The sequence below is a fragment of the Mustela nivalis genome, assembly GCF_964662115.1.
Source record: "Mustela nivalis genome assembly, chromosome: 3".
Lineage (NCBI taxonomy): Eukaryota > Metazoa > Chordata > Mammalia > Carnivora > Mustelidae > Mustela > Mustela nivalis.
This window is the reverse complement of record NC_139022.1, coordinates 139,838,006-139,865,457: the sequence shown is the minus strand read 5'-3', so window position 1 is coordinate 139,865,457 and position 27,452 is coordinate 139,838,006. Positions and strand designations below refer to the sequence as shown.

The following is a 27,452-nucleotide window of genomic DNA, read 5'->3' as shown; positions in this document are numbered from 1 at the left end:
AAGTTGTGAATGAGGTAAATGAGGAAACACAAGTAAAATGTTTACTATAGTGCCTGGCATTTAGGAAGCCAAATTACTATTGCTACCACTAATAATAATAAATAATAAGCCCTAATAATGAGAATAAGAATTAGAACCGAGAAGATTTGGGAAAGTTAATCTAGTTGATTGCTGATCCCACAAACAAGGTTTGCCTTCCCCGATACGACATTTTTTCTTTTTTTTTTTTTTTTTAAGATTTTATTTATTTATTTGAGAGAGAGACAGGGAGAGAGAGCATGAGTGAGGAGAAGGGCTCCCCCGTGGAGCTGGGAGCCCGATGTGGGACTCGATCCCGGGACTCCGAGATCATGACCTAAGCCCAAGGCAGTTGTCCAACCAACTGAGCCACCCAGGCGTCCCGATACGACACTTTTTCATAGCGATTTTCACTCTTCAATGTCAATGTTCTAAGTGTCCGACCAACCTCACCCATCACCGCCCCGCCCTCCAAGGGGGCGGGGACCTACTTAGGGCCTAGAACAGTGTCCTATTTCACAGCAGGGAGAGAGTGGACGTACAGCTTTCTATCACAGGAAAGGAGACTGGGGTGCAAGGAGATTGGCAGATTTGTCTGAGATTGAGCTCGTGGGAGAGCTGGGTAAGAACCCAGAGGTCCTGGGCAGCGGACCCTGGGAATGAAATCGAAGTCCAGCCCTAACATCTGGTGCTTTGGGCAGAGCCACGGATACACAGATTGTCAGTGATCCAGGGGTCAACATTCCCACCAGGTGGCCTAAGCACTGGCCCGTGTTTTGGGGGCGCCGAGATCGGGGGAGCAGGCGGCTGAGCGGGAAGGCACGGGTGCACCCACCCTTCCCCGCGGCGCAGCGCGCAGAGCCGCGGCAACTCTCGGCGCTGGCGGCGGGCCAGGGCCACCCCGGGCCGGGCCGGGTCCCGAGCGCGGCAAGTGGAAAACAACCTGGCCGCAGACAATTGACAAAGGCGCGCGAACGGGCCGGCCCTCCGCCGCGCGCACGCACGCAGCGTGGGCAGAGCCGCGCCCTCCGTGGGACCCGCGGCGCCCAGGCCCAGGTGGGGCGCGTGTCGGGGAGAGGGGCGTCCCTCCCGCCTCTGCGGCGGTTCGGGTGCGCCCGAGCTCCGCGCGGGGAGTGCGCCCCGTGAGAGGGGCGGGGTGGACGGGCCGGGCGCGGAGGGGCGCGGGAAAGCCGCCGCCGCTGCTTGCCGAGCTGGAAGGTGTGGGGCGCCGAGAGCCGCGACGCCCGGGACCAGGTGGCGCGGTGGAGCCTTGTGTCCTGGGGCCGCACGGAAATGCAAGCAACCTGATCACGTGACCTTTTACAGGTGGGCAGATAAGGCCTAGAGAGGTAAGGTGGTCTGGAAAAAAACTATTATTTCTTGCGTCGGTTTGTTTATCTCTGCCCGCTTCAGTGTAGGATTTGGGGTGATTTTTAATAAGAATCGATAGGTTGAAACAACAGAAAAATACAAACAGTGTTAAAGGATCCTTGCCAAGGAAAGTATAATTATTACTACGGGCGGGGGTTGGGGGAAGAGAAAGGAAATTCGAAGTCCCTATGTTGCGCTGCTTTGGCCAAGGACCCGCAGAAAAGTGCCAGAGCTGAGACCAGAAGCCTGAGTGTCGGGCTCCCCCGGGGGTTCAGTGCTCTGGGCACAGTGAGTGACCAGAACTTGCAGGAGAATGGAGAAACAGCAGCCTGCCCGCGGGCTTCACCTTCTTGGGATTCTGGACCCCTTAGACATCTGGATCCCTTCCTACAGAGGGGTTCACACATGACCCTGCACACCGTTTCAGATTTGACACGAAGCATTCTGCTGTAAGGAGTGACCGGAAGGCTGGCACTCAGCCTGTGCTATCAAGAGCAATTTTTTGCTCTTTTTAAAGGGAGGCAGCCAGGGAAAAAGCGAGTACCGGCTGTCAATCCAGTGTTCTGACCTCGCTAGCTGGTGATCTTGGACACACTGTTTAACCTCTCCAAGGCCTAGTGTTTTGCTCTCTTCTTCTTTTTTTTCTCTTTACAGATTTTTTTAAAACTCAAGTTAGTTCACTTATCTAGTGCAGTATTAGTTTCAGTCCCAAGCCTGGCATTATCTGTAAAATAAAGATGAAATTGTCTGCCTCCTCCTTCAAGTTATTGTCCGCCTTAAGAATGAATGCTGATCCCAGTGTCTGGCACATAGGGAGTGCTCAGTGAGCGTGCAGGTGCACCGAGCCCAGTGGCTCGCAGCTGTGCCAGTTAGGAGAGATGATGACATGGAAGACATCGGGCTGTCTCTGAAATAAAACACAAAATTAAAAACATTGTAAACTGAAACTATAAAGAGAACCCTATAATGACTCAAACAAAAGTACAGCAGTGCACCACGTCAATATTTGGCCTAAGGTGGCTGAGAGGAGAAGCCACCAGACATTCTAACAAGGACTGTTTACTGGGCCTTGCTTGCCTCTTTTGAATGGAACCGGCACCTGCATAGCTTGTTTCTAAATGAGAGGAAAGAGGAAGGTGATGAGGGGACCTGGGCGACACCCAGTCTTGCCAGGTGATGTGGGCTTGGCCAAGTTCTGGCCGGGGTACAGGAGTTGCTGGCAGTTGGCTCTCATCCCTCTTGGATCAGCAGCTTGTTGTGGTAAACAGAGCCTTGGTTGACTGTGTTCTAGATCAGATAAATGGCTTTTTATTTAACCGATGGGGGTGTGTGTTTGAGTGCTCTAACTGAAGCAAAATAGTGTTTGTTGAGCTTGATTGTCCAAAGCCTATAGCTTGTTTACTGACAGGCTAAGGAGTTTTTATTATTATTACTATTGATTTATATGATTTATGGAGAGAGAGAGCATGCATGCACCCACAAGGGGAGAGGGGCAGAGGGAGAAGGAGAAGCAGATCCCTCACCCAGCTGGATACCAGGACCCTAGGACCACCACCCAAACCCAAGGCAGATGCTTAATTGATTGAGCCATCCAGGCGCCCCAGGCTTAAGAGTTTTAAAATCTGCAGATCCAAAATTGTGAGGACAGGCCTGCTTGCCTATAAAAAGAATTGCTCTTAAAAAAAAAAAAATACTGTGTTGTTTTCTTTCTCTGCTATTTTAGGCCTTGCAAATAGAGTCAGGGAAATATGGCTTAGGGCAAATAGCTGCTATTTAATTTGGGCTGAGACACAAATTACCTGTCTGCTGGGTTACATGCCTCTCCAGGTGTTTATAAAGAAGAGTTCTTCCTCAGAAACAGAGAATGTGTGTGAAGTCTCTTGCCCCCTGTCTGCCTCCCCTTGAGCCAGTCATTTCTCAACCCAGAGAAATCCTTTTTCTGCAAGTTCAGTGACTTTGGCAAGTTCCTTCCCTTCCTCGCTCTGTGGCCTGATTTTGTTTCACAGTAGCTCTGTTGGAAAGTTGTTTTTTTGTTTGTTTTTTTAAAGGCTCCACACCTATGGGGAGCCCAACACAGGCTTGAACTCACGACCCTGAGATCAGATCGGAGCTAAGATCAAGAGTCAGTCACTTAACCGACTGAGCCACCCAGGTGTCCCTGTTTTGTTTTTTTAAAGTAAGCTCTACATCCATCGTGGGGCTTGAACTCAGGACCCCAAGATTAAAAGTTGCATGCTCTACCAACTGAGCCAGCCAGGTACTCCTAGAAAGTTTTCCCTAATTTGACCTTTAGATTCTAAACATTTGGTGCTCATAGGATGGCATAGAGCAAACATACTCTCTTAGGCCAAGGCTCTTCCTTATTTGAACGCAGCCTGTGGACCTCTTTCATGTTTCTACCTCCAGACTCGCTGCCTTCATTCTTTCAACATTTCTGTAGTAGGTTGAGATTAAAAGCAGAATTTTCCCAAGAAGTGATCTACAGACTACTTGCATCAGAGTCACCTAGGGACTAGGGTGCCTGGGCAGCTCCGTCGGTTAAGCCTCTGCCTTCTTTGGCTCAGGTCATGATCCCAGGGCCCTGGGATCAAATTCCGCATCAGGCTCCCTGTTCAGTGAGGAGTCTCCTTCTCCCTTTGCCTCTGCTGATCCCCCTGCTTGTGTGTGCGCGCGCTCTTTCTCTCTCTCAAATAAATAAATAAATAAATAAAATCTTAAAAAGAAATCAACCAGGGGCTTGTGGAAATGCTTCATCCCTGACCACCTGAATCAGAATCTTCAAGCATGTGGACAAGAATTTACACATCTGAGAAGGGCTCCTGGTGATTCTTATGCACCTTTGGTTGTCTGCTTGGGTGTTGGGGGTGTGGATTGGTAGTGGGGGATTATATACTCCTTATAAATTCTATATTGTTTGTCTAAATTATATAATGAGTGAGAGCCTCTTTTGTAAATTGAACAAAACCATGATGTCTAGGGAAAACGTGAGTAGCAAGTAAGCGCTTGAGAAAATGCTCAAGATAATTCATCATTTGGGAAATGCACATCAAAACCACATTGAGATGTCACTTCCTACCTATGAAGGTGGCTAAAATTAAAAAGACTGACTGTAGCAAGCTTGATAAGGATGTGGAGGAACTAGAACTTGTATGCACTATTGGTGCGAATGTAAAATGGTACAACCACTCTTTCAAAGTTTGACATCTATCTTGTGATCCAGACACATCCCTAGGTCCGGCGTTATTGGACGAGAGAAACAGAGAACAGCCAATTGTTTGTCCAGTGTTGGGTAAACAAACAGTTTTATGTCCCTACAGTTAAATATGCTCAGCATTAAAAAGTAATGAACTGGGGCTCCTGGGTGGCTCAGTGGGTTAAAGCCTTTGCCTTCAGCTCAGGTCATGATCCCCGGGGTTCTGGGATCGAGCTCCGCATCGGGCTCTGTGCTCAGCAGGGAACCTGCTTCCTCCTCTCTCTCTGCCTGCTTCTCTGCCTACTTGTGATCTCTGTCTGTCAAATAAATAAATAAAATCTTTAAAAAAAAAAAGTAATGAACTACTGACACACAGATAGATCTCGAAATAATCTTGCTGAGAAGAAAAAGAAGCCAGACCAAAAAAGAGTACAGACGCTACAATTCCCCTTATACAAAACCCAAGGGGAGTTGCTCTCTCTGCTCCTCCGCCCCGCTCCCCGATCTTAAACATTATGGTGGCGTTCAAGAATTGTGTATGATTATATTAGTCAACCTCCACTTGTTACAGTGTCATTGGCAATTTGATCTGCCAGTGTTTCTCCATTTCATTCATCCATTCAGTTAATCAAGTACCTACCATGTGCCTGATTTAGAGTAGACACTGGGTAATGTGTTGGTGAATAAAATAGACATGATCCATAGGGACGTCTGGTGGCTCAGTGGGTTAAGCGTCTGCCATTGGCTCAGGTTGTGATCCCAGGGTCCTGAGATTGAGACCCGCGTTGGGCTCCCTGCTCAGTGGGGAGCCTGCTTCTGCCTCTGCCTCTGCCTGCTGCTCCTTCTGCTTATGCTGGTGCTCTCTCTCTGACAAATAAGTAAATTTTTTTTTTTTTTTAAATAGACATGATCCCTTTCCTTGTGGAGTTTACCCTTTATTGAATGAACCAGTAAAACAAATAGGATAAGAAAAATAGTTCTTGGGGGAAAGGAGTGCTTCTTTGGAAGTGGGTTTCAAGCAAGAAGTAAAGCAGTCAGGTTTTTTTTTTTTTTTTAAGATTTTTATTTATTTGACAAGGAGAGACTTAGCGAGAGAGGGAACACAAGCAGGGGGAGTAGGAGAGGGAGAAGCAGGCTTCGCTGAACAGGGAGACCGAGGTATGGCTTGATCCCAGGATGCTGGGACCATGACCTGTGCCTCACTCCCCTCTGGTACTATGAATCTAATCAGGATGCCATTATACTTGTCCAGGAGAAAGGTGGTAGAGATTTAGACTCAGGTGGTCTTAGAGATGGAAAGCATTAAAGGAACTGCTGGATATCCTTAAACCGGGCAGATCACAGAGGTTGAAATTAACCAATGTTCTTTAAATTATGTAGTTTTTTCAGTTTTTTCTTTTTTTTTTAAGGGGGGTTTCAAGAGCAGGAGGAGGGAGAAGCAGACTCCCAGCAGAGCAGGGAGCCCAATGCAGGGCTCCATCCCAGGACACTGGGATCATGACCCAAGCCAAAGGCTTGGGGAACCTGCAGGGAAGCCTGCTTCCTCCTCTCTCTCTCTGCCTGCTTCTCTGCCTACTTGTGATCTCTGTCTGTCAAATAAATAAATAAAATCTTAAAAAAAAAAAAAAGTAATTAACTACTGACATACAGATAGATCTCGAAATAATCTTGCTGAAAAGAAAAAGAAGCCAGACCAAAAAGAGTACAGACACTACAATTCCCCCCATATAAAACCCAAGGGGAGTTGCTCTCTCTCCCCCACGCCCGATCTTAAACATTGTGGTGGCTCTCAAGAATTGTGTATGATTATATTAGTCAGCCTCCACTTGTTACCGTGTCATTGGCAATTTGATCTGATGGAGCCACCCACGCGTCCCTAGTTTTATCAGTTTTTAGTTCATATTACTCTACTATGGTCCCCTCCACCTCCATCCCCCCAGCTCTCAGCCTCCATCACCCACATCTTGCTCCTTAGAGAGACTGCTTAGAAAGACATCAGCACCTTGCTGGGCTGGTTACACTAGTATACAGCATTCCTTTGATCCACTGGCCTAGTTGCCTTTTAGTAAGAGAATGAAGATAGTCTGCAATTAACTGTTATTCTGTTTTGTTTTGATCTATCCTGGATCCCAGTGATCTCTGTTTCCCTTTATAAAGGCTGAGGGACCATCTCTTTTACTCAAGTGGCAGAATCCTCAAATGGCTAAGGCTAAAGAGGATGGGGGAAGAAAATATATTAGCTCCTAAGAAAATCCAAAGGCAGGGATGCCTGCTTGGCTCAGTTGGTTAAGCATCCAACTCTTGATTTTGGCTCAGGTCACGGTCTCAGGGTCCTGAGATTGAGCCCCATGTTAGAATTAGCTCAAGAGTCTCTCTCTCCCTCTCCCCCAGATCTAATTAAAACAAACAAACAAAACACCTAAAGGCAGTCAGTCTCCATCATGGCTGGACTGGGTAATGGCATCAGGGCTCAGTTTCATGGTCCCTCAATCCTTAGCTCCATTTCTTGGTGTTTGCTGCATTCTGAGTCAGGCTCTAGTGTGTCATTCCTATTACTTATTATTATTATCATGATCAGCTGTTCTCACCTTCAGCTTGAATATGATCAGCGAAGTGTCCTTAGATAATGTCTTGACCCATTGGATCCATGGTAGTGCTATCCTTTACGGTGAAACAACAATAGTGACGAAGCAACTGTTAAAATTTTTGCGAGCTTACCTTGTACTCTGTTAGATACTCTACATGGATTATCTTTTTTTTTTTTTAAGGATTTATTTATTTATTTGACAGACAAAGATCACAAGTAGGCAGAGAAGCAGGCAGAGAGAGAGGAGGAAGCAGGCTCCCTGCTGAGCAGAGAGCCCGATGCAGGGCTCGATCCCAGGACTCTGGGATCCTGACGTGAGTCAAAGGCAGAAGCTTTAACCCACTGAGCCACCCAGGCACCCCTACATGGATTATCTTATGAAATTTTATAATCACCCTGTAAAGGAGGTTAATAATTATCCCAGGAAAGCCAGCTGACTGATTGCTGAATCAGAATTTAAAATTGGGTTTTCTGGCTCTAGAGTGTGGACTCCAAGCCTTTACAGTGCCTCTTAAAGTCCCTCTTAAGAACTAAGAAGACGAGAGCAAAGCCATCAAATATTGTGCCTGTATCTTACTTTTTCTGAACATCAATCTTAAAATATACACGGCAATCATAGTAGGGGCAGAACTTTGGAAGTTATTCTCATGACTTTGTCAATCTCTGATCCTTATGGGTTGTTAGAGTTTTGGGAGCTCTTCGTACAGGACCTCTCTCCTGGACTATTCAGTATATCTGTATAAACCAGGAATGTCAGGCAGGACTCCAGTGTGGCCACTCTTCTTTCTACAGGCATTTCCTCCCTTTGTTTTTCTTCTCTTTCTCTCTCTCTCTCTTTTTTAAGATTTGTTTACTTTTATATGAGGTGGGGGGCAGAGGGAGAGGGAAGGAAGAGAACCCCAAGCAGACTAACTACTGAGCATGGAGCTTGACAAGGGGCTTGATCCCACGGCCCTGAGATCATGACCTGAGCCAAAATCAAGGGCCAGACACTTAATGGACTGTGCCATCCGGTACCCGTAGTCCTACGTCTTAACTGAGGTGGTGGTTACACAAATCTAACATGTGATAAAATGGCATAGAAACAATCATTCATGAATAGTAGACTGATGCCAATTTCCTGGTTCTGATATTGTGCTATATTTAAATAATAGGTAACCATCAGAGTACCCTAGTGAAAGGTGCACAGAAAATCTGGTACTATCCTTGCTACTTCCTGTTGAGTGAGTCTGTAAGTCTTGTACCTGTCTGTAAGTATTTCAAAATAAAAAGTTAAAAACAAAAGATTACATAGCTTAACTTATCCACTATCTTTGCAGCTCTGTATGGACAAGTACCGCCCAAAAGCCTGGGAGAGCAGGCTGGGTGTCCCTGTTCTATTTCCTGGTCTGGGTTGATAAGGAGGCTTATCTCAGAGAACAAGCTTGGGAAACATGGCTTTCCTTGTAGTCCAGTCATGCTCAGTCCTGGGATCTCTTTCATGTCCCATGATAGGCAATTTTTTTTAAAGATTTTATTTATTTATCTGTCAGAGAGTGAGCACAAGCAGGGGGAGCAGCAGGCAGAGGCAGAAGTAGGCTCCCTGCTGAGCAGGGAGCCCAATGCAGGGCTTGATCCCTAGACGCTGGGGTCATGACCTGAGCCAAAGGCAGACACCTAACCGGGGCCAGGAGTCCCCCTGATAGGCAATTTAGAACTAAAATCAGTTTAGCCCTCTGTTCTCTCTCTCAAAATAAATAAATAAAATTTAAAAAAAAAAAAAAGACACAAAATTATTCTAGGACCACAAAGCTCTCCCTGGTGTTGTTTCTTTATGGTCACACTCACCTGCCCTTCACCCTCATCCCTAGCCAGGTGACCACTAATCTGTTCTCTGTCTCGATAATGTTGTACATGACATAAATGGAATCATACATGACCTTTTAAGATTGGTTTTTTTTTTCAGGCCGTGTAATACCCTCAAACGCCCTTCGGGCTATCACGATTTATGCATAATTCAATCTGTGTTATTTCTGGGTATTCAGTTGTATATGGATCTACCCTTTCTTTCTTTTCTTTTATTTTTTATTTTATTTTTAATTATTTTTATTTTTTTTTAAAGATTTTATTTATTTATTTGACAGAGAGAAATCACAAGTAGACGGAGAGGCAGGCAGAGAGAGAGAGAGAGAGAAGCAGGCTCCCTGCTGAGCAGAGAGCCCGATGCGGGACTCGATCCCAGGACCCTGAGATCATGACCTGAGCCGAAGGCAGCGGCTTAACCCACTGAGCCACCCAGGCGCCCCCTTTCTTTCTTTTAAAGCATTCACCTCTTCTTAATTTTTTTTTAAAGATTTTATTTATTTATTTGACAGAGAGAGATCACAAGTAGACAGAGAGGCAGGCAGAGAGAGAGAGAGAGGGGGAAGTAGGCTCCCTGCTGACGTGGGACTCGATTCCAGGACCCTGAGATCATGACCCGAGCCGAAGGCAGCGGCTCAACCCATTGAGCCACCCAGGCGCCCCCTCTTCTTAATTATTTTTATTTATTTATTTATTTTTTAAAGATTTTATTTATTTATTTGACAGAGAGAGATCACAGTAGGTAGAGAGGCAGGCAGAGAGAGGGGAAGGGAAGGAAGCAGGCCCCTGCTGAGCAGAGAGCCCGATGCGGGACTCGATCCCAGGACCCTGAGATCATGACCTGAGCCGAAGGCAGCGGCTTAACCCACTGAGCCACCCAGGCGCCCCCTTTTTTTTAAAGCATTCACCTCTTCTTAATTTTTTTTTAAAGATTTTATTTATTTATTTGACAGAGAGAGATCACAAGTAGACAGAGAGGCAGGCAGAGAGAGAGAGAGAGAGAGAGGGAAGTAGGCTCCCTGCTGACGTGGGACTCGATTCCAGGACCCTGAGATCATGACCCGAGCCGAAGGCAGCGGCTCAACCCATTGAGCCACCCAGGCGCCCCCTCTTCTTAATTATTTTTAAAGTAGGCTCCACACCTAACATGGGGCTCGGACTTATGACACTGAGATTAAGAGTACCTATATGCTCTACCGACTAAACCAGCCAAGTGTCCCTAAAGTGTTCACCTGTTAAACACACCTATTAAAACAACATTTTGATTGTTTCCGGTCTGGCAATTACAAATAAAACTTCTGTAAGCATTTGTGGACACGTTTTTGTATGGACATAAGTTTTCTTTCTCTGGAATAGATGCCCGAAGTTATGATTGTTAGTGAGTGTAGGTTTCTTTTTAAAAGAAACTGACAAGCTGTTTTCTGCCGTGGCTGTACCATTTTCGCATTCCCACCAGTGATGTCTGAGCGATCCAATTTCTCCCATACCTCTGCCAGCAGTTAATACTATATAATATTTTTCTGATTAATGGCTTTATTGAGCTATAACTCATCTCATATACTTCACCCACTGAAAGTATACAAATCAGTGGTTTTTAGTATATTCACTGAGTTGTGCAAGTATCACCACAATAAATTTAGAACATTTTCGCCACCCCCAAGAGAAACCCTGTGCCCAGTAGCCACCACACTCCATACCCTAGCCCGTTAGCCTAGGAATCCGATGATCTGCTTTTATATAGATTTGCCTATTCTGGATATTTCATATAAGTCAGATCATAAAATATGTGGTCCTTTGTGACTGACTGCTTTGACCTAGCATAATGTTTTCAAGATTCATCCGTGTTAAAGCACATATCCATAGGACTTCATTCCTTTTCATTACCAAATAATGTATAATATTTTTAAAGAAATAAAAGTATGTTTCTTTCCATTATACAGACCATAAACTAAGAGATGACAAAATGCTCTTACAGGGAGGTTTTGCCAGGCCAGCTTGGAGGTCTAGCTTGCAGTTAGCCTAAGTGAAAATTAATGCTATTTTAAATATTTAGCAGTTCTCTGTAGAATGTGCTTTTTGTTTGTTCAGCAACAGTTCTGAGTAGTGGAACCTGAGTAGCTCTCCTGAAAGCCTGTTGGGATCTTTCTAGAGAACCTACTGTGCACAGGGGGGTGAGTGTCAGCGACTCAGGCCAGGGACAGGTCAGCAGGCCACGGGAAGTGTTCAAGAGCTGGAACAGAGCTGTGCATCAGACAGATGCATTCCAGGATCTTTCTAGGCCCTTTGCTCTCCCCATTCAGTTTACAGATCATCTGATCAGGTCAGCGCTTATGGCCCACGACAGAAACTTCTGCTGCTACTAGTCCCTCCCAAAGGACATTTATATATGCAAGTATCATCAGTATTGTGAGGAATAGTGAAGGACACCAGGTGAATGGGTGCTCCTCTGTCTCTGAGTGTGTAGGGTCTGGGCAGGAGGCTGAGGCCTGGTTCTGAATAACCCTAAATAGCCAAGTACAAGTTTGAATGGGCTGTGTGCCACTTAAAATATTAGGAAATATTTTACCCATCCAGAAAAGAACAAAGAACAGTGAAACAAATACCATGTACTTACCACCTCGCTTTATTTAATTTTAACATTTTTGTCCTCTGTGCTTCATTATTTTTAAGCAAATAGGACTTCTCTTACTTCAGCAATAAAAAGTAACGAACTACTGATACATGCAACAATTTACAGGAATCTCCAGGACATTATGCTGATTGAATAAAGTCGGTGCCCAGAGGTGACACACTGTAATGATTCCATTCATATACATTCTTGAAATGACCAGATGACAGAAGTGAAGAACAGATTCCTGATGGCCAGGGGTTAAGGATGGGATGGAGCTGGAGGGAAGTGAGTGAAAAGGGAATATGAGGGGTCCTTGTGATAGAAATGAGCTGTGTCTTGCTTGTATCAGTGCCAGTATCCTGGCTGTGAGATTGTGTTAAGAGTTTTGCAAGATGTTACCATTGAGGAAATTGGGTAAAGGGTACATGGAACCAGTTTATTATTTATTATAACTGCATGTGAATCTCTATCTCAAAATTAGAAGTGTAGCTCAAAACAAGACAGCTTCAGATCCCATTAAGTCCCTTTTGATCTGTCCTCAATTCCATTTCTCTGCTTCCCTTTCCAGAGGTTGCTACCATCCTGAATTTACTGTTGATCATGTTCACAAAATTTTTAATACATATATATGTAATATATATTATAATATTATATATATATTATAATATTAATTACATATATTATTTTTATATTATAATAATATTTTTTTACTTACAGTGTTGATGAGGCTACCCATTATGATATATGAATTTGTAGTTTGTTCATTTTCACTGTTGTTGAGAATTCCATGGTATGGATATATTACCAGTTAATAACCCATTCTTTTGTTGATGGTCATCTAGGTTGTTTCTAATTTCATTATCAGCAGTGCTGCAGTGAACATTCTTTTTTTTTTTTTTAAGATTTTATTTATTTATTTGACAGAGAGATCACAAGTAGGCAGAGGCAGGCAGAGAGAGAGAGGAGGAAGCAGGGTCCCTGCAGAGCAGAGAGCCCGATGCGGGACTCGATCCCAGGATCCTGAGATCATGACCCGAGCCGAAGGCAGCGGCCCAACCCACTGAGCCACCCAGGCGCCCCTGCAGTGAACATTCTTGTCTCCATTCCTTGTGTATAGGAGGAGAATTTCTTTTTTTTGTTTATGAGTTTATTTATTTATTTGACGGAGAGATCGAAAGAGAGCACACGTAAACAGAGTGGCAGGCAGGGAAAAAAAGAGAAGCAGGCTCACTGCCGAGCAAGGAGCCAGATGTGGGACTTTATCCCAGGACGCTGGAATCGTGACCCCAGCGGAACCTTCCGCTCAACAGACTGAGCCAAGTAGACTCAGGCGCCCAGGCGCCCCCAAGTGGACAAGTTTCTTAAACACAGGTTATCTCTAAGAGTAGAACTGGCCTGATGGTGCAAGCATTTTTAACTTTTCTAGTTATTGCCAAATTGCTCTTTGGAGTGGTTTCAACAATTTACATTACCATATCGGTACATGAGACTTCCCGTCATCTATAGTCTCACCAACATTTTTATATTTTGCCAGTCTGATGGGCATGAAATGTTATCTCACTGTGATTTTTTTTTTAAGATTTTATTTATCTATTTGACAGAGAGAGAGAGATCACAAGTAGGCAGAGAGGCAGGCAGAGAGAGAGAGAGAGGAAGAAGCAGGCTCCCTGATGAGCAGAGCCCAATGTGGGGCTCGATCCCAGGACCCTGAGATCATGACCTGAGCCGAAGGCAGAGGCTTAACCCACTGAGCCACCCAGGTGCCCCCTATTTTTATTTTTAAAGATATATTTATTTGAGGGAGAGAGATAGTGCATGAGCACAGGGGCAGAGAGAGGGAGAGAGGGAGAGAGTCTCAAGCAGACCTCACGCTGAGCTTGGAGCCTGACGCAGGGCTTGATCCTATGATCCTAAGGTCATGACCAGAGCCAAAACCAAGAGTCCACACTTACCCCACTGAACCACCCAGGCGCCCCCATTGTGGTTTTACTTAATCACATTTGCCTAGTTACTAGTGAACCAAGCATCTTTTCATTTGTGTATTAGCCATTTAAACTTCTTCCTTTGTCAGTTACCTGTTCATACCTGTATAGGCTAGAGTTTAGTTGGAGAAAACACAGGTCATTCTGTTTTAACCAGAGTTGGAGGCTCAGCTAACTGCACCATGCAGGTGTCCCTCCATGTCTTTAAATAGCATGCAGGTACTGTCGATTGAGCTTTTGGTTTATGTATTGTTCTTTGACTTTCTACCATGGAAGATTTAGTTGTTTTTTTTACTCCCCACTCCACCACACATACACACGCCTTCCACAACCACATACTCCCAGTATAGTTACACATCATATTGTTTAGGTCACTTGCATTATAGTGTGTATAAATTGTATTTATAACTGAACCAGGCAGTAATGTACTTTTATTTTTCCTGCACAACTTTTTAAGTTTTTAAAATTTTATTTATTTATTTTTAAAGATTTTATTTATTTGAGAGAGAGAGTGTGGGAGAGTAGAAGGTCAGAGGGAGAAGAAGACTCCCTGTGGAGCTGGGAGCCCGATGTGGGACTCGATCCCAGGACTCGAGGATCATGACTTGAGCTGGAAGCAGTCGCTTAACCAACTGAGCCACCCAGGTGCCCCAGCACAACTTTTTTTTTTTAAAGATTTTATTTATTTATTTGACAGAGAGAAATCACAAGTAGATGGAGAGGCAGGCAGAGAGAGAGAGAGAGGGAAGCAGGCTCCCTGCTGAGCAGAGAGCCCGACGCGGGGCTCGATCCCAGGATCCTGGGATCATGACCTGAGCTGAAGGCAGCGGCTTAACCCACTGAGCCACCCAGGTGCCCCGACAACTTTTTTTTTTTTGCTTTTAATTTTTTATTATAAAATATGACAAACAGAAAAGTGAAGCTGAGTGAATTTTCACAAAACAAACCCCCATATAACCACCACCCAGGTCAAATAACGACCACCACCCTGGAAGCCCCCTTATGTCTTCTCTTATTATCAGTCCTCTTACCCCTTCCACAAGGGTAACTGCTCTGGCACAACTTTTTTAACAATTGTTTTGTGTTTGTTCGATGGTTTATCTCTTAGTTTTGTATGTATGATCTGTGTGATTATCCCCAAAGATATACCATATTCTTTATTGATTCAATGAATCTATTCTCAGGACGTTCTAGCTCCTTCTGAAATACCATAGACTGTTTGCCATCTGCCTGTAGCCAGGGGTCAGTTCTAGGATTTTCCTTCCCCATCTGGGGCTTTCCTTGGCCCTTCTCACTGTTGACCACCAGTGTCCTCTACTATGTCTTCCTCTTTCCTGTTTCCTTATTTTGGTGGCGGGTATTTATTCTCCCATAGTTTTCTGAGAAGAGGAACAAACAAAGATAAATTCTCTAGGCTTTCAAGGTTCTGCAGTTTCTCCTCAATGGCTCTAGATACAGATTTTTAAAATACTTATCCTGTTAGGGACTTGTACTTCCTGGATCTAAGAATTCATTTTTTTTTTATAAATTCTGGACAATTCTTACTCCTATCTCTTTGAATATTACCTCTCCTTACTCTCTTTATTCCTGCCTTCTAGAATTCAGATTTGATGCATGAACCTTCTTATTTCAATATCCAGATTCCTTAAGCTCTCTTTCATATTTTCCATGCTTTTCTCTCTCTTTAGCAATCTTATTTCTTCAGATCTCTGTGCCCTTTTGGTATTTCTCTTTTCTAGATGTCTATTTAATCTGCCTATTCAGTGTTTAATTTTGAAGGCTTTATGTTCAATTTCTGTAAGTTCTGTTTGGTGCTTTAAAAAATCAAAATTGCACAGGTCTTTTTTTTATATTATGAGTTTTTTTTCCCCTTATTTTACAGTTTTTACCTAATGGTTTGACTCTCTGGGTGTTCTTGGGGTCTACTCCTGCTCATTGCTGTGGAGTCTGGATTGCAGACTCATCTTCAGGACAGGGTTCACAGGAGGAGACATTTTATTTCTATGAGCACTCAGAATAGCATTAGTCCAGAACTGTTTTTGTCAGTTTCTCAGCTTTGGGTTACTTGGGTCACATGTGTAGTATCAATTTGAACCTAAAGCCCAGTGAGGGCAGGCCTGTTTTTATGAATTTTCAGAGGGGACTTTTTAAAAATATTTTATTCATTTATTTTACAGAGAGAGAGAGAACACAAGTAGGCAGAGAGGCAGGCAGAAAGGGGGGTGGAGGGAGGCAGGCTCCCTGCCGAGCACACAGCCCGATGCGGGGCTCGATCCCAGGACCCTGGGATCACGACCAGAGCCGAAGGCAGAGGCTTAACCCACTGAGCCACCCAGGTGCCCCCAGAGGGGACTTTTTGTCCTCATGTAGGACCCAAGCCAAGAGGACTTCATCTTCTGTGTGAGTGGGAGACATTTTTTTTTTTGATCCACCATTTCACTGGAGTCTTTGGGGGTCCCAGTTCTGTGAAGAAGCTTGTCAAAGATAAAACAAATTTATCTTTGTTCCTGCCTGAACACCTGTGCCCAAGTCCCTGGTTGCCTGAACTTGGCCATGCCCTTTTCCCTGCCCGCTCTTCTACTTGGGGCCCCAGCCACATCTGCTGTTCTCTCTGTTTGGGGGTCCTGCTATTTCCTTTCTTCTCTTACAAGCCCTGCCGGGCTGTGAGGAGGGAGTTTTATGCTGATCCAGACTGTCTAGGATGTTTTGTAGCAGGGAGGGGTTTCAGGCCATGTTGTTTACAGTATTGCCAATTGTACCTTTAAGCCTAGAGATAAAAGGGTTGTGGGAGTGTCAGGGAGGGAAGGTCCATCTGGCTGGGAGGTTCAGGGAAGGGAAGGGAAGATGAATGTCCAAGGGTAGAGACATGGGAGGGGGCCCAGCAGGTGCAAAAGCACAGAGGCAGGAAATGACTGTGCAGGCCCGGAGGAAAGCACGTAGCTCTCTTTGGCTGGAGGATGGTCTGTGAAGGGGAAAATGAGCTTGGAGCTGGACCACAGAGCAGCAGGGAGCTGTTCAATCCCCACAGTGCAGAATGCCGTGATCATAGCTTTGTTTCAGGAAGTATAAGCTTGGAAGCACCTCCAGGATGCATGGGTGTGGGCGGCAGCCAGAGGGAGAGGGCTTTAGACTTGGAACAGTGCCCCTGGAGGCTATGGAAGAGCCCATGGGATGGACTGTGGGGCCCGAGTGGGGTAGTGGGGGTAGAGAGGAGGGAACCCCTGGGACAGAGGGTGGGAGAGACTGGGCTGAACCAAATAAAGAAATCTGGGTCAAGAGCTGGGGAAAAAATAGAAGAAAAGCTAGGCAAACACATGATCTGAATCCTGGAAAATGTCAGCAATTACGAGCCTTGTTCTACCTTTTCAAATTGCTCAGATACTGCCCACAAATGCTAATACACAGTTCATCATGCGATGTGCAAACTAGAGATGTTTTTAGGCCACTTGATGAATAGTTGTCTTTGGATTAGACACAGTATGTTCCAGTAGAGCTCCTGGAAGTGAGTTGGGATGTGTTTGCCTTTCCTAGAACCTGCTGACATGGCTGAACATGGGACTGATGAGCCATCCTCCAGGACAGGGAGTCCTGACGGAGAAGGCCGGGCCTCTGGGGACAGACTGTCGCTGCATCAGAGGCTGGCTGTCAGGGAGCTCATTGACACTGAGCTCTCCTATCTTCACCTGCTCCAGCTCTGTGCCTCTGACATCAGGAGCCGCCTGCAGCAGGTACGGGGGCTGCACATAGCCTCCCTTAACAGGGGCAGACCTGGGTCCTGGCTTCTGAGACCCCACAGCTTTTCCAGGGGCAGGCCTGATGGAGGGGAAGGTGTGGTGGCCGGGAAGTCATCTGGATGGAAGCTGGGGTGCTTCCATTTACTGGGCGTGCAGCCTTCAGCCAGGCCTTTAACACATCAGAGCCTCAGTGTATGCATCTGCTAAATGGAGAGAGGAGTAGTCACCCCAGAGAATTAAGTGAGCTAATGCATAAAATAACCCTTTATCAAATTTAGAACAAATTGCTTAAACTGACCTATATTCCAGTCGTCTCATTTAGGAGATGGCAACAGGAAGAAGTTATCATGATGGTGGGTTTTTACATCTTTTTTTTTTCCTCTTGATTTCAGAAGTAATATAGGCTCTCTTTATAAAATATAAAGTATCCCTTAGCATAAGCACCATTAGGGCAATGTACCTTCAGTTCTGGACTCACAAATCAGAGACTTCCAATTAGTGTGTCTTGAATGAATGAAATACTCAAGTGGGAAATGTGCAAAGTGAAAGTTTTCTCATATTTTACTTTCCAGAAATTAGGATTTTTCTCTGTAGGCATTAAGCAAACAACTACAGGTTGTTACTTACTCCAACAAGAATAAGAGCATACTCTAGAAATCTTTCTGCAGTTAGCTCTTCCTACTCGATTGTGCATCCAGGACACACACACACACACACACAATCTCCTGCATACACCCATGCACATTTATAGATGTCCTACAGTAGAATTGCCAGTTCATAGTAGCTGGAGTTCAGAACATATGTCAAGGTAATGGTGGTGGGTGCCAAGTATGTCAGAGCTGGAAGGAAATCCAGCTTTTTCCCTAATCTGACAGATAGGGAAACTGAGGGAAGAAACATGATGGCTGCCAGCAGATCTGGGATAAAACCCCAGTTCAGCTTTCATTCCATGCTGAGCCCTCCATCTCTTCCTCACTTCCTGTAGAGTAATGAGAACACCTAATTTATAAAGTTTTTCAAAACCTTGCGAACATTCCACTGTGACAATATTCCCAAGAGTAATAGGACCCTGAAGGTATGAATGTTCTGGACTGATGTCCAAAGTCTGCAAAAAGTCCCTCTGCTCAACTCCCAGAGACTCCTATGGTTTTTTGTTCCTTCTAGCTGCCCCAGGGAGATCTGGATGTCCTGTTCTCAAATATCGATGATGTCATTGAGGTGAACAGCAGATTTCTTCATGATCTGCAAGAGACAACATCCAGGGAAGAGGAACAAGTGTACTTAATTGGTAAGCAAAAGACAAGGCAGTTGTTAGCCCTAGGTTCCCATGAATTGTCCTCAGCATGTGGGTATTGCTGAACTGTTTCTAGTTCCAGGGAAATGCAGCTCAATGGGAGTTTCTTTTGGGCATCTCTGAAATACAGCATGACAGAGGTGGTAGGACCCTCAAAATATCCAGCCCAATCCCATCTCGTTTACAGAAAACGAGCTGGGGCCCAGAGACAAGGAGGGACAAATTTGGTCAGTGGCCCGGCTGAGCCGTTAGTTATTTACTAAGCTTAGTTTTGTACTGAGCACTTGCCAGTTACTATGCTGTGTGCTGGGGTCACAGCATCAACAAGTGAGTCCAAGTTCCCATTCTTAAGGCTTGGCAAGTTAGAGAACAGCAGATAAACAGATAAACAAGAGAATTTTAGAAAATAATTTAGAATTTGAAGAACGGAAACAAATGCAGTAACCCTTGAATATGATAGTAGTCCTCTTAGGAAGGGGACATTTGAACTGAGATCTGAATATTAGGAAGGAGATGGCTATGGGATCTGGAGGGAGAGCAGAAAGAATGGCTGTGCAAAGGCCCTGAGGCAGGGATAAGCCTAGAACGTTTGAAGGACAGAAAGAAGCCTAGTATTACTCCAGGGAAGTTTATGAGGGGAGTATGTTTGGAGATGAGATAGAAAAGGTGGAGAAGGACTGAATCATATAGGGCCTTCTAGGCCATGGTAAGGAGTTTGGATTTTATTCTGAATGTGATGAGAAACTACTAGACGGTTTTGAGCAGGAAAGCGATATGGTCCTATTTATCTTTTTGATGACCTCTTTGGCTGTTGCGGACAGTGGGTATGAGGGAGTGGCAAGTGTGGACGCCTGAGACCAGTGGGGGCCTCACTGTCACCCAGGTGAGAGATGGTGGGAGTGTCTTCACTCTGGGATGGTCAGGAAGACCCTTTAGAGCGTAAAGGAGGTGGGATGAGTGGGGATAAACCTCACACCTGTGTCCCACATTCTCTTCTCATCTGTTGCCCTGAGCTCACACCACAGAACCCCAAGGTCAGGGGTTTTGAGTGGAGTCAGGCGGGAAGGGTGAAAGGGTACCAGGTAGAGAAGAGGGGCAGGGAGGGCACCCAGCCCAGGGCCCACCCAAGTTCCTTGGCCTTTACATCACCAGTCAACCCTTTCTGAGACATGAATGACGATGGAGATTAAAAATAACAAGTACACACATTTTTTTTAGAAAGCCCATTTTCTGAGTGTTTACTAAATGCTTAGCACTGTTCTGGAGTCATGTATTAACTCATTTCATTCTCACAACAACCCGGAAAGGTAGACGCTGCTACCTCATTTTACAGTTGAGGATACAGAGGCACAGAGTGGGGAAGTAACCCATCAAGGTCACACAGCTAGTGGCAGAGTCAGGATTTGAACTTGGTTGTAGGTCTCCGGAGCCAGTGCTCTCTTAACTGTGGCACTGAGCAGCTTCCACGTAGTGGAGAATGGTAGCAAAGCCTGTGAATGTGTTGATTATTCCCTTGAGAATAGAGTTCCTTATTGAAACAGCAATGCAAATGAGTTACCATTTCCTATAAAAGACAGATGAACACAAAATGAAAGAACAAGATTTTTTTTAAGTAGCTGGGTAGATATTCTCAACGTTTATCTTTTTATCCTTATTTCTATTACAAATTACCATTTATTTGAGTGGGAATCAGTATAACCTCAGGCTGAGGACATGCTGGGGTCCAGGGACTCAGTCAGGTTCTCCTGTTGCTGTGGTTTGAGGTTCGATGTGGTTCCTTGTGTGAGGGGCCTTGCTTGCCAGTCTCTGCCTTCCTGGTTGACCTGCAGCAAAGAGTCAGGATGTCACTTTGTTTTCCAAACACACCTGGTGATCACTCTGCTACCTGCCTTCCTGGTAGAACTGCCAGATAAAATACAGGTCCCAGGGGGCCCTGGGTGGCTCAGTGGGTTAAAGCCTCTGCTTTCGGCTCAGGTCATGATCTCAGGGTCCTGGGATTGAACCCCGCATCAGGCTCTCTGCTCAGCATGGAGCCTGAGCCGGCTTCCTCCTCTCTCTCTGCCTGCCTCTCTGCCTACTTGTGATCTCTGTCTGTCAAATAAATAAATAAAATCTTTAAAAATACAGGTCCCAATTAAATTTAAACTTCAGATAAACAATGAATACTTTTTTAAAGATTGTATTTATTTATTTGAGAAAGAGAGAGAGAGAGAGAATGTGCACGAGCAATGTCAAGCAGACTCTCTGCTGGGCGCGGAGCCTGATGCAGGGCTCCATCCCAGGACCCTGAGCCAAGGTCAGACACATAACTGCCTGAGCCACCTGGGCGCCCCATCAGTGAATAATTTTTTAGTATCAGGATGTCCCATGCAACATTTGTAATATACTTATACTAAAAATGTGTTCATTATTTAGCTGAACTTTAGTCCTGTATTTTTTTCCCCTCTGATATGTTAGTTCGATTTCCTGTCCTATTTCCTATTTCCTTTACAGAGTCTACAGAAAATAGCCTCCTCATCCTCTGATCCTTGTGATTAGCCGAAAAAAGGCACAGAGAATCCATATGGCTCTTCTCTTCGGTGCCCTATGTGCTGGGTCAAGACTGCCCTGGCATCTGCCAGCTTCAAGGAAAGCCCTTCTCCCAATCCTGCAGACACAGCATTTTAAAAGATTTTTGGATCTCAGGCATAGCTGTCTTTAACAAGCTTTTTTTCCCCCAGATGACTTAGGTCCCCTGTCCTTTTCGAATGAGTCCATTACAACTCTGACATTCACAGGCGTCTCTGCCCCAGGTTATCTCACCAGAAGGTGCCCTGGTATAGCTCAGTGCAGTCCAATAGAAATGTAATTCAAGCCACACACGTCACTGAACATTTTTGAGTAGCACCATTTGGAAAATTAAAGAAGATAAAATTAATTTTAGTATATTTGATTTATCCCAATATGCCCAAACTCATATTTTTTAAAAAAGATTTTATTTATTTATTTGACAGAGATCACAAGTAGGCAGAGAGGCAGGCAGAGAGAGAAGGAAGCAGGCTCCCCACTGAGCAGAGACCCTGAGGCGGGGCTCGATCCCAGGACACTGAGATCATGACCTGAACTGAAGGCAGAGGTTTTAACCCACTGAGCCACCCAGGCACCCCTCCAAACTCATATTTTAACATGTGATCAATATAAAAGTTATTCATGAAACATTTTGCTTCTTTTTTTGTACTGTCTTTGAAATCCAGTGTCTTTTATACTGACAGCACATCACAATCAAGATTCTCCATATTTCTAGTCCCCAAAGGCCACATGTAGCCGGTGACCTCTGCCTCTGGGCCGTGCAGGTCTAATGGTTTGGAGTCTGACTGGCAAGGCTCTGCTGCCCACCGGTTCCCGTGGGTCTTCGAGCCTCAGTTTCTGCCTCTTTGAAATGTGCCAGCCATGACGCTGAGTAACACAGACTAGCTCTTTCATTCTCACAATACTCTGACTAGTTGATTACTATTATTATTGTCGCCATCTTACTAAAGAAAAACCTGAAGCTCAGAAAAGTTCAGTAATTTCCTCAAGGTCATACAGCTTGGCTAGGCAGAGTCAAGAGCCATAACCCTTGACCATCTTAACTCTTTCTTGTCTTTCTGATTCATCCTAGCTGTAGGTATACTTTTTTTTTTTAGAAAGATTTTATTTATTTATGACAGAGAGAGACACAGTGAGAGAGAGAACACAAGCAGGGGAGTGGAAGAGGGAGAAGCAGACTCTCTACTGAGCAGAGAGTTGGATGCGGGGGCTTGATCCCAGGATGCGGGGATCAAGACCGGAGCTAAAGGCAGACGTTTACCCACTGAGCCACCCAGACACCCAATAGGTATTCTTCTGATGCTGGGAGTAACTTTTCCACTGGAGTGACTTGTTTACAGTCTGTGGCCATAAGGCAAGACGAAAATAAGTTAAGTCTTTACTTTTTTTTTTTTTTTTAAAGATTTTATTTATTTATTTGACAGAGATCACAAGTAGGCAGAGAGGCAGACAGAGAGAGAGGGGGAAGCAGGCTCTCCACTGAGCAGAGAGCCCGATGCGGGGCTCGATCCCAGGACCCTGAGATCATGACCTGAGCTGAAAGCAGAGGCCTTAAGCCACTGAGCCACCCAGGCGCCCCAAGTCTTTCCTTGTGCATTCCTGGTGCTCCTGCCCCTTTGGATAGCCGTACTTCTGGGAGTTTGCCGTCCTCTACTGCAGACACGCTACGCTACAGTTCTTTGCAATCAGTCACATCTGTGTTGACTCGTTCCCAGGTTAAGAAAAATGTGGGAACCGCCCTACATTTCAGGGCTGCCCCAGGCTGTCTCTTAGCTGGGATGGTCTCTGCTGTTGGCTGATCTCCTGGCATGCACATTCTCCCTAGCTGCAGTTTTGTGTCCTCTTTGCTCTGTGCTCTCTCCTTCTGGGGGCTTCTCCTGAAGCATTCTCTCTGAGGATCGGCTGGGCCAGAACTGGGGAAGAGGACTGGTCCTGTGTGGCAGTCTGGGTAGCTGAAAGCTAGACCACACCGAGCTAGCACTGTCCCATGTGTCTGATGGGGTCTGGTCCAGGTCAGAGGCCCAGCCTGTAGCTTCAGCGGGCAGTAGGGTCTGCTGGGCTTCCTGTGGTCCACAGCCCCCCACTCCCATTCTTGGCTAACACATTCCTCTTCACCCTCACCACTTCCCCCTGGATGGACGACCATAGGCTCTTGTGGATGGGTGAGGTAGTTTTCTAACTGCCATTCTTGTAACCACTTTTGACCCCTAGTTTAGTCTCAACATAGTATAGATCTTTTTTTCTTTAATTAATAGACTTTACTTTTTAGAGTGCTTTTAGGATTACAGATAAGTATAACGTACAGGGAACTCTCATATGGTCCCACTCTCCGTAACTCATAGAAGTGGAACCACAGTATTTGTCCTCTCATGTTTGGCTCTCACTTGGTATAATGTCTTCAAAGTTCTTTTTAAACTTTCTAAATCTTGGGCATCTTCGTGGCTCAGTGGGTTAGGCCTCTGCCTTCAGCTCTGTTCCTGGTCTCAGTCAGGGTCCTGGGATCGAGCCCCGCGTTGGGCTCTCTGCTTGGCTGGGAGCCTGCTTCCTCCTCTCTCTGCCTGCCTCTCTGCCTACTTGTGATCTCTCTCTCTCTCTGTGTCAAATAAATAAATAAAATCTTAAAAAAAAAAAACCTTTCTACATCTTTTTTTTTTTAAAGATTTTATTCATTTATTTGACATAGATCACAAGTAAGCAGAGAGGCAAGCAGAGAGAGAGAAGAGGAAACAGGCTTCCCGCTGAGCAGAGAGCCCAATGCGGGGCTCGATCCCAGCACCCTGGGATCATGACCTGAGCCGAAGGCAGAGGCTTTAACCCACTGAGCCACCAGGCGCCCCAAAACTTTCTAAATCTTAAAATAATTTTAGATTTACAGAAAAATGGCAAAAATAGTACAGAGGTCCTAAACAACCCTCAAACTAGCTTTTTCTTATTTTAATATCTCAGATATCCGTAGTATATTTTTGATACCAGAAATTAGCGTTATTAATGCTAATTAATTAATTAACACTATTAACTCTATAGACCTTATTCACATTTTGCCTGCTTTCCTACAGATGTCTTTTTTCTGGCCCAGGATCCAATCTGGGTTACCACAGTTCATTTTATTGACATGTTCTCTTGGCCTTCTTTAGTCTGTCTGTGTTTTGTGACCATACACTTCTGAAGAGTCTGAGCCAGGTTTGTAGTTTATCTGTCACTTTGAAGTTTTCAGTTATTAAAATTAAAATGATATTATAGATTTTATAAAAGCTTAGGTATGTATAATCTATATTTTATAAGTTATAAAAGTACCTATTTATAAACATTTTATGTATTTATGAAATTAAAATTATTTTTGGCACACGTGGGTGGCTCAGTTGGTTAAGCCACTGCCTTTGGTTCAGGCCATGATCCCAGGGTCCTGGGATCGAGTCCCACATCAGGCTCCTTGCTCAGCAGGGAACCTGCTTCTCTCTCTGCCTCTGCCTGCCACTCTGCCTGCTTGTGCGCTCTCTCTCTCTCTGACAAATAAATAAATAAAATCTTTTTAAAAAATTAAAATTATTTTTATTCTTAAATTGACATTATACATTTTTGGCAATAATATCCTGGCCAATGTCCTGTCCTCCTTAGTGTGTCAGAACAGGGGCACTTGTGGTTCCCATATGTTATTACTTAGAATAATGTTAACTTTGATCACATGGTTGATAGAAGGTAATATCTGTTGTGTTTTTCCACTATAAATATTATTCCACCATAATTACTATAAGTAATATATATAATTTCCCCCTTGTTATTCATAAATAGCTTACAGAGAAAAACTTTGATAGTATCCAAATGTCCTATTTCATCTCAAACTTTCACCCATTAGTTTGTTGGGTTTTTTTTTTAAGATTTTCTTTATTTATTTGAGAGGGAGAGAATCAGAGAGAGCATTAGCAGGGGGAGCAGCAGAGGGAAAGGGAGCAGCTGAGGCAGAGGGAGAATTCTGCAGGCTCCCCACAGAGCAAGGAGCCTGATGCGGGACTGGACCCCCGGACCCTGGGATCATCACCTGAGAAGAAGGCAGACGCTTAACCGACTGAGCCACCCAGGTGCCCCACCCATTAGTTTTAACATCCATCAGTGGTTCTTGCCTACAAGAACTATTACTGGTGTTCTCATGGTAATTTCTATTTCGCTTATCCCTTCGACATTTATTAATGGCAATTTTTCTATAAGCAAGAACTGTTCCTTCATGAGCATTCATTTGTTCAGTTATTTATTTATGACAGTATGGCCTCTTGAACGTTTACTTTATTCTGTGAGTCATAATCCAGTACTATGGTTATTTATTTTCTTGTTCAGATTGTACCACTGTTGGCCATTGAGAGCTCCTTCCAGTTGGCTCCCGTGTCCTTGTAGTATGCCTCTGACAATTTTTGAGAACATTCTTATTTTCTGACACCACAAGGTGTTCCAGGCTCGTCTTGTGTTTCCCTGCCCTGTCTCTGGAATCAACCATTTCTCCTAGGATCCCTGGTTCCTATTTGGGGAGAATAGTATTTAGACACCAAGCTCTAGGCTGTAGGTGTGCTCATTGCCCCTGGGATGTCAACTCACAGAGCTGGGATATATATGTATATATACTAATGTATGCATATACACATTTCGTTCTATATCTATCTGTCTGTATTTATATATTGAAACCGTGAACTCATACTGATACCTACAATTCCAGTTCATCCAATCCATGCTCACCTCTCATCCCTATTACCCTATCCCATTCCCTCATTCTTTCCACCCCAATCCATCCACCTGCTGCAGGTAACCAATCTCATAAATTTCTGATTTAAAAATATGGAGAGCGGGGCACCTGGGTGACTCAGTCGTTAAGCATCTGCCTTCCACTCAGGTCATGATCCCACGGCCCTGGGATCAAGCCCCACGTCCTGACTCCCTGCTCAGCGTGGAGTCTGCTTCCTCTCTTTCTCTGCAGCTGCCCCTGCCTGTGTGCACGCACTCTCTCTCTGTCAAATAAATAAAATCTTTAAAAAATAAATAAAAATATGGAATGCATTATAGATTTGCCTGTTATTCTTGTGCAGGGACCACGCTCATCTTCTCCATATTGTTCCAACTTCCGTGTATGTGCTGCTGAAGCCGAGCGCTAGACTGGTCTTTTTTTTTTTTTTTTTTTTTTTTTTTTTTTATTTGACAGAGAGAAATCACAAGTAGGCAGAGAGGCAGGCAGAGAGAGAGAGAGGGAAGCAGGCTCCCTGCTGAGCAGAGAGCCCGATGCGGGACTCGATCCCAGGACCCTGAGATCATGACCCGAGCCAAAGGCAGCGGCCCAACCACTGAGCCACCCAGGCGCCCGCTAGACTGGTCTTTTTAACACAGAAAGCAGATCATCCCTGCTCAAACCCCTGCCTCTATTAGAAGAAAACACAAACACTTTACTCCATCTTACCTACCTACTTGAGGCCCTGTGTGATCTGGCTGCAGCTGCTGGATTATTTTCTCTGCTTGGTGCTCTTGTTTACTCTGCTTCGGCTATTCTTGCCTTTTTGCTGTTGCCCATTTGCCCAGTGCTCTCTTGCCTAAGGCTTGAAGCCCTTTGCATTTCCTTTCCGAAAGCCTGGAGTGCTGCTCGCACTCCACGTTCCCAGGGCCCGGTGCTTCTGGTCTCTGATAAACATGCACGTCCTCCTGGAGGCCTTCCTTATGGAGATCTTCTACTGCTTTCTAACGCTTTGTTACGCTTCTTCTTATCATCGCATTGTGACAGGTATAACGTATTTACTTACTGCCTGTCTTCACCACGGGGACATAGGCTCCATGAGGCAGAGACTTTGTTTTGTTTGCAGGGCGCAGAAGAGGGCATGACATCTAATCCATAGATAAGCAGTTGGTAAATATTGTGGGAGTCAAGTTTGCATCAGATGTTTTTACATGCCGTGTTTGATTTAGTTCTAACAACAACAAAAAAAACACTTGGAGGTGAAGACTCTTATTCCAATCTGTGGGTGAGAAAATGGAAGGTCCAGGAGGTCAAGGGCTCACCCTAGGTCATGCCCCAGGGGAAGGGTTGGCTGGAGTGCTGTTCCTGGTCCTCTCTGACTGCAGAGTCCATGCAGGTGACAACCTGTGCTCTGCTTGAGCATGCCTTTGTAGACTGGGGGTTTGAAGTTGTCCTTGGCACACACATGATTATAAAGGTGTGACACGAGTACGTTCTGGGACCTGTAAAGCACCTCACAAATAATATTACTGCTGTAATGATAGCTG

General features: G+C 44.9%; 1 protein-coding gene and 1 long non-coding RNA gene across 4 annotated transcripts in view; one reads left to right on the top strand and one right to left on the bottom strand.

Annotated features, from left to right (window-relative positions):
• Positions 1 to 809: 809 nt before the first annotated feature.
• The window catches only part of ARHGEF37 (Rho guanine nucleotide exchange factor 37), a 53,555-nt gene continuing 26,912 nt past the window's right edge, over positions 810 to 27,452 (top strand). Inside the window, exons 1-3 of one of the 3 annotated variants that reach the window (XM_082726292.1) lie at positions 810 to 1,074; positions 17,136 to 17,332; positions 18,503 to 18,626. In XM_082726292.1, coding sequence (XP_082582418.1) covers positions 17,147 to 17,332; positions 18,503 to 18,626 — 310 coding nt within the window. In that variant the 5' untranslated portion in view covers positions 810 to 1,074; positions 17,136 to 17,146. Of the gene's footprint in view, positions 1,368 to 17,135; positions 17,333 to 18,502; positions 18,627 to 27,452 lie in introns of all 3 variants that reach the window. The other 2 variants (XM_082726290.1, XM_082726291.1) reach the window with 2 other exon arrangements.
• On the bottom strand, positions 19,841 to 26,912 carry LOC309862438. The gene is made up of 3 exons (XR_014310518.1): positions 26,639 to 26,912; positions 20,304 to 20,455; positions 19,841 to 20,196 (listed from the first exon to the last, which is right to left on the bottom strand). It is a non-coding gene; the product is annotated as an uncharacterized lncRNA (long non-coding RNA).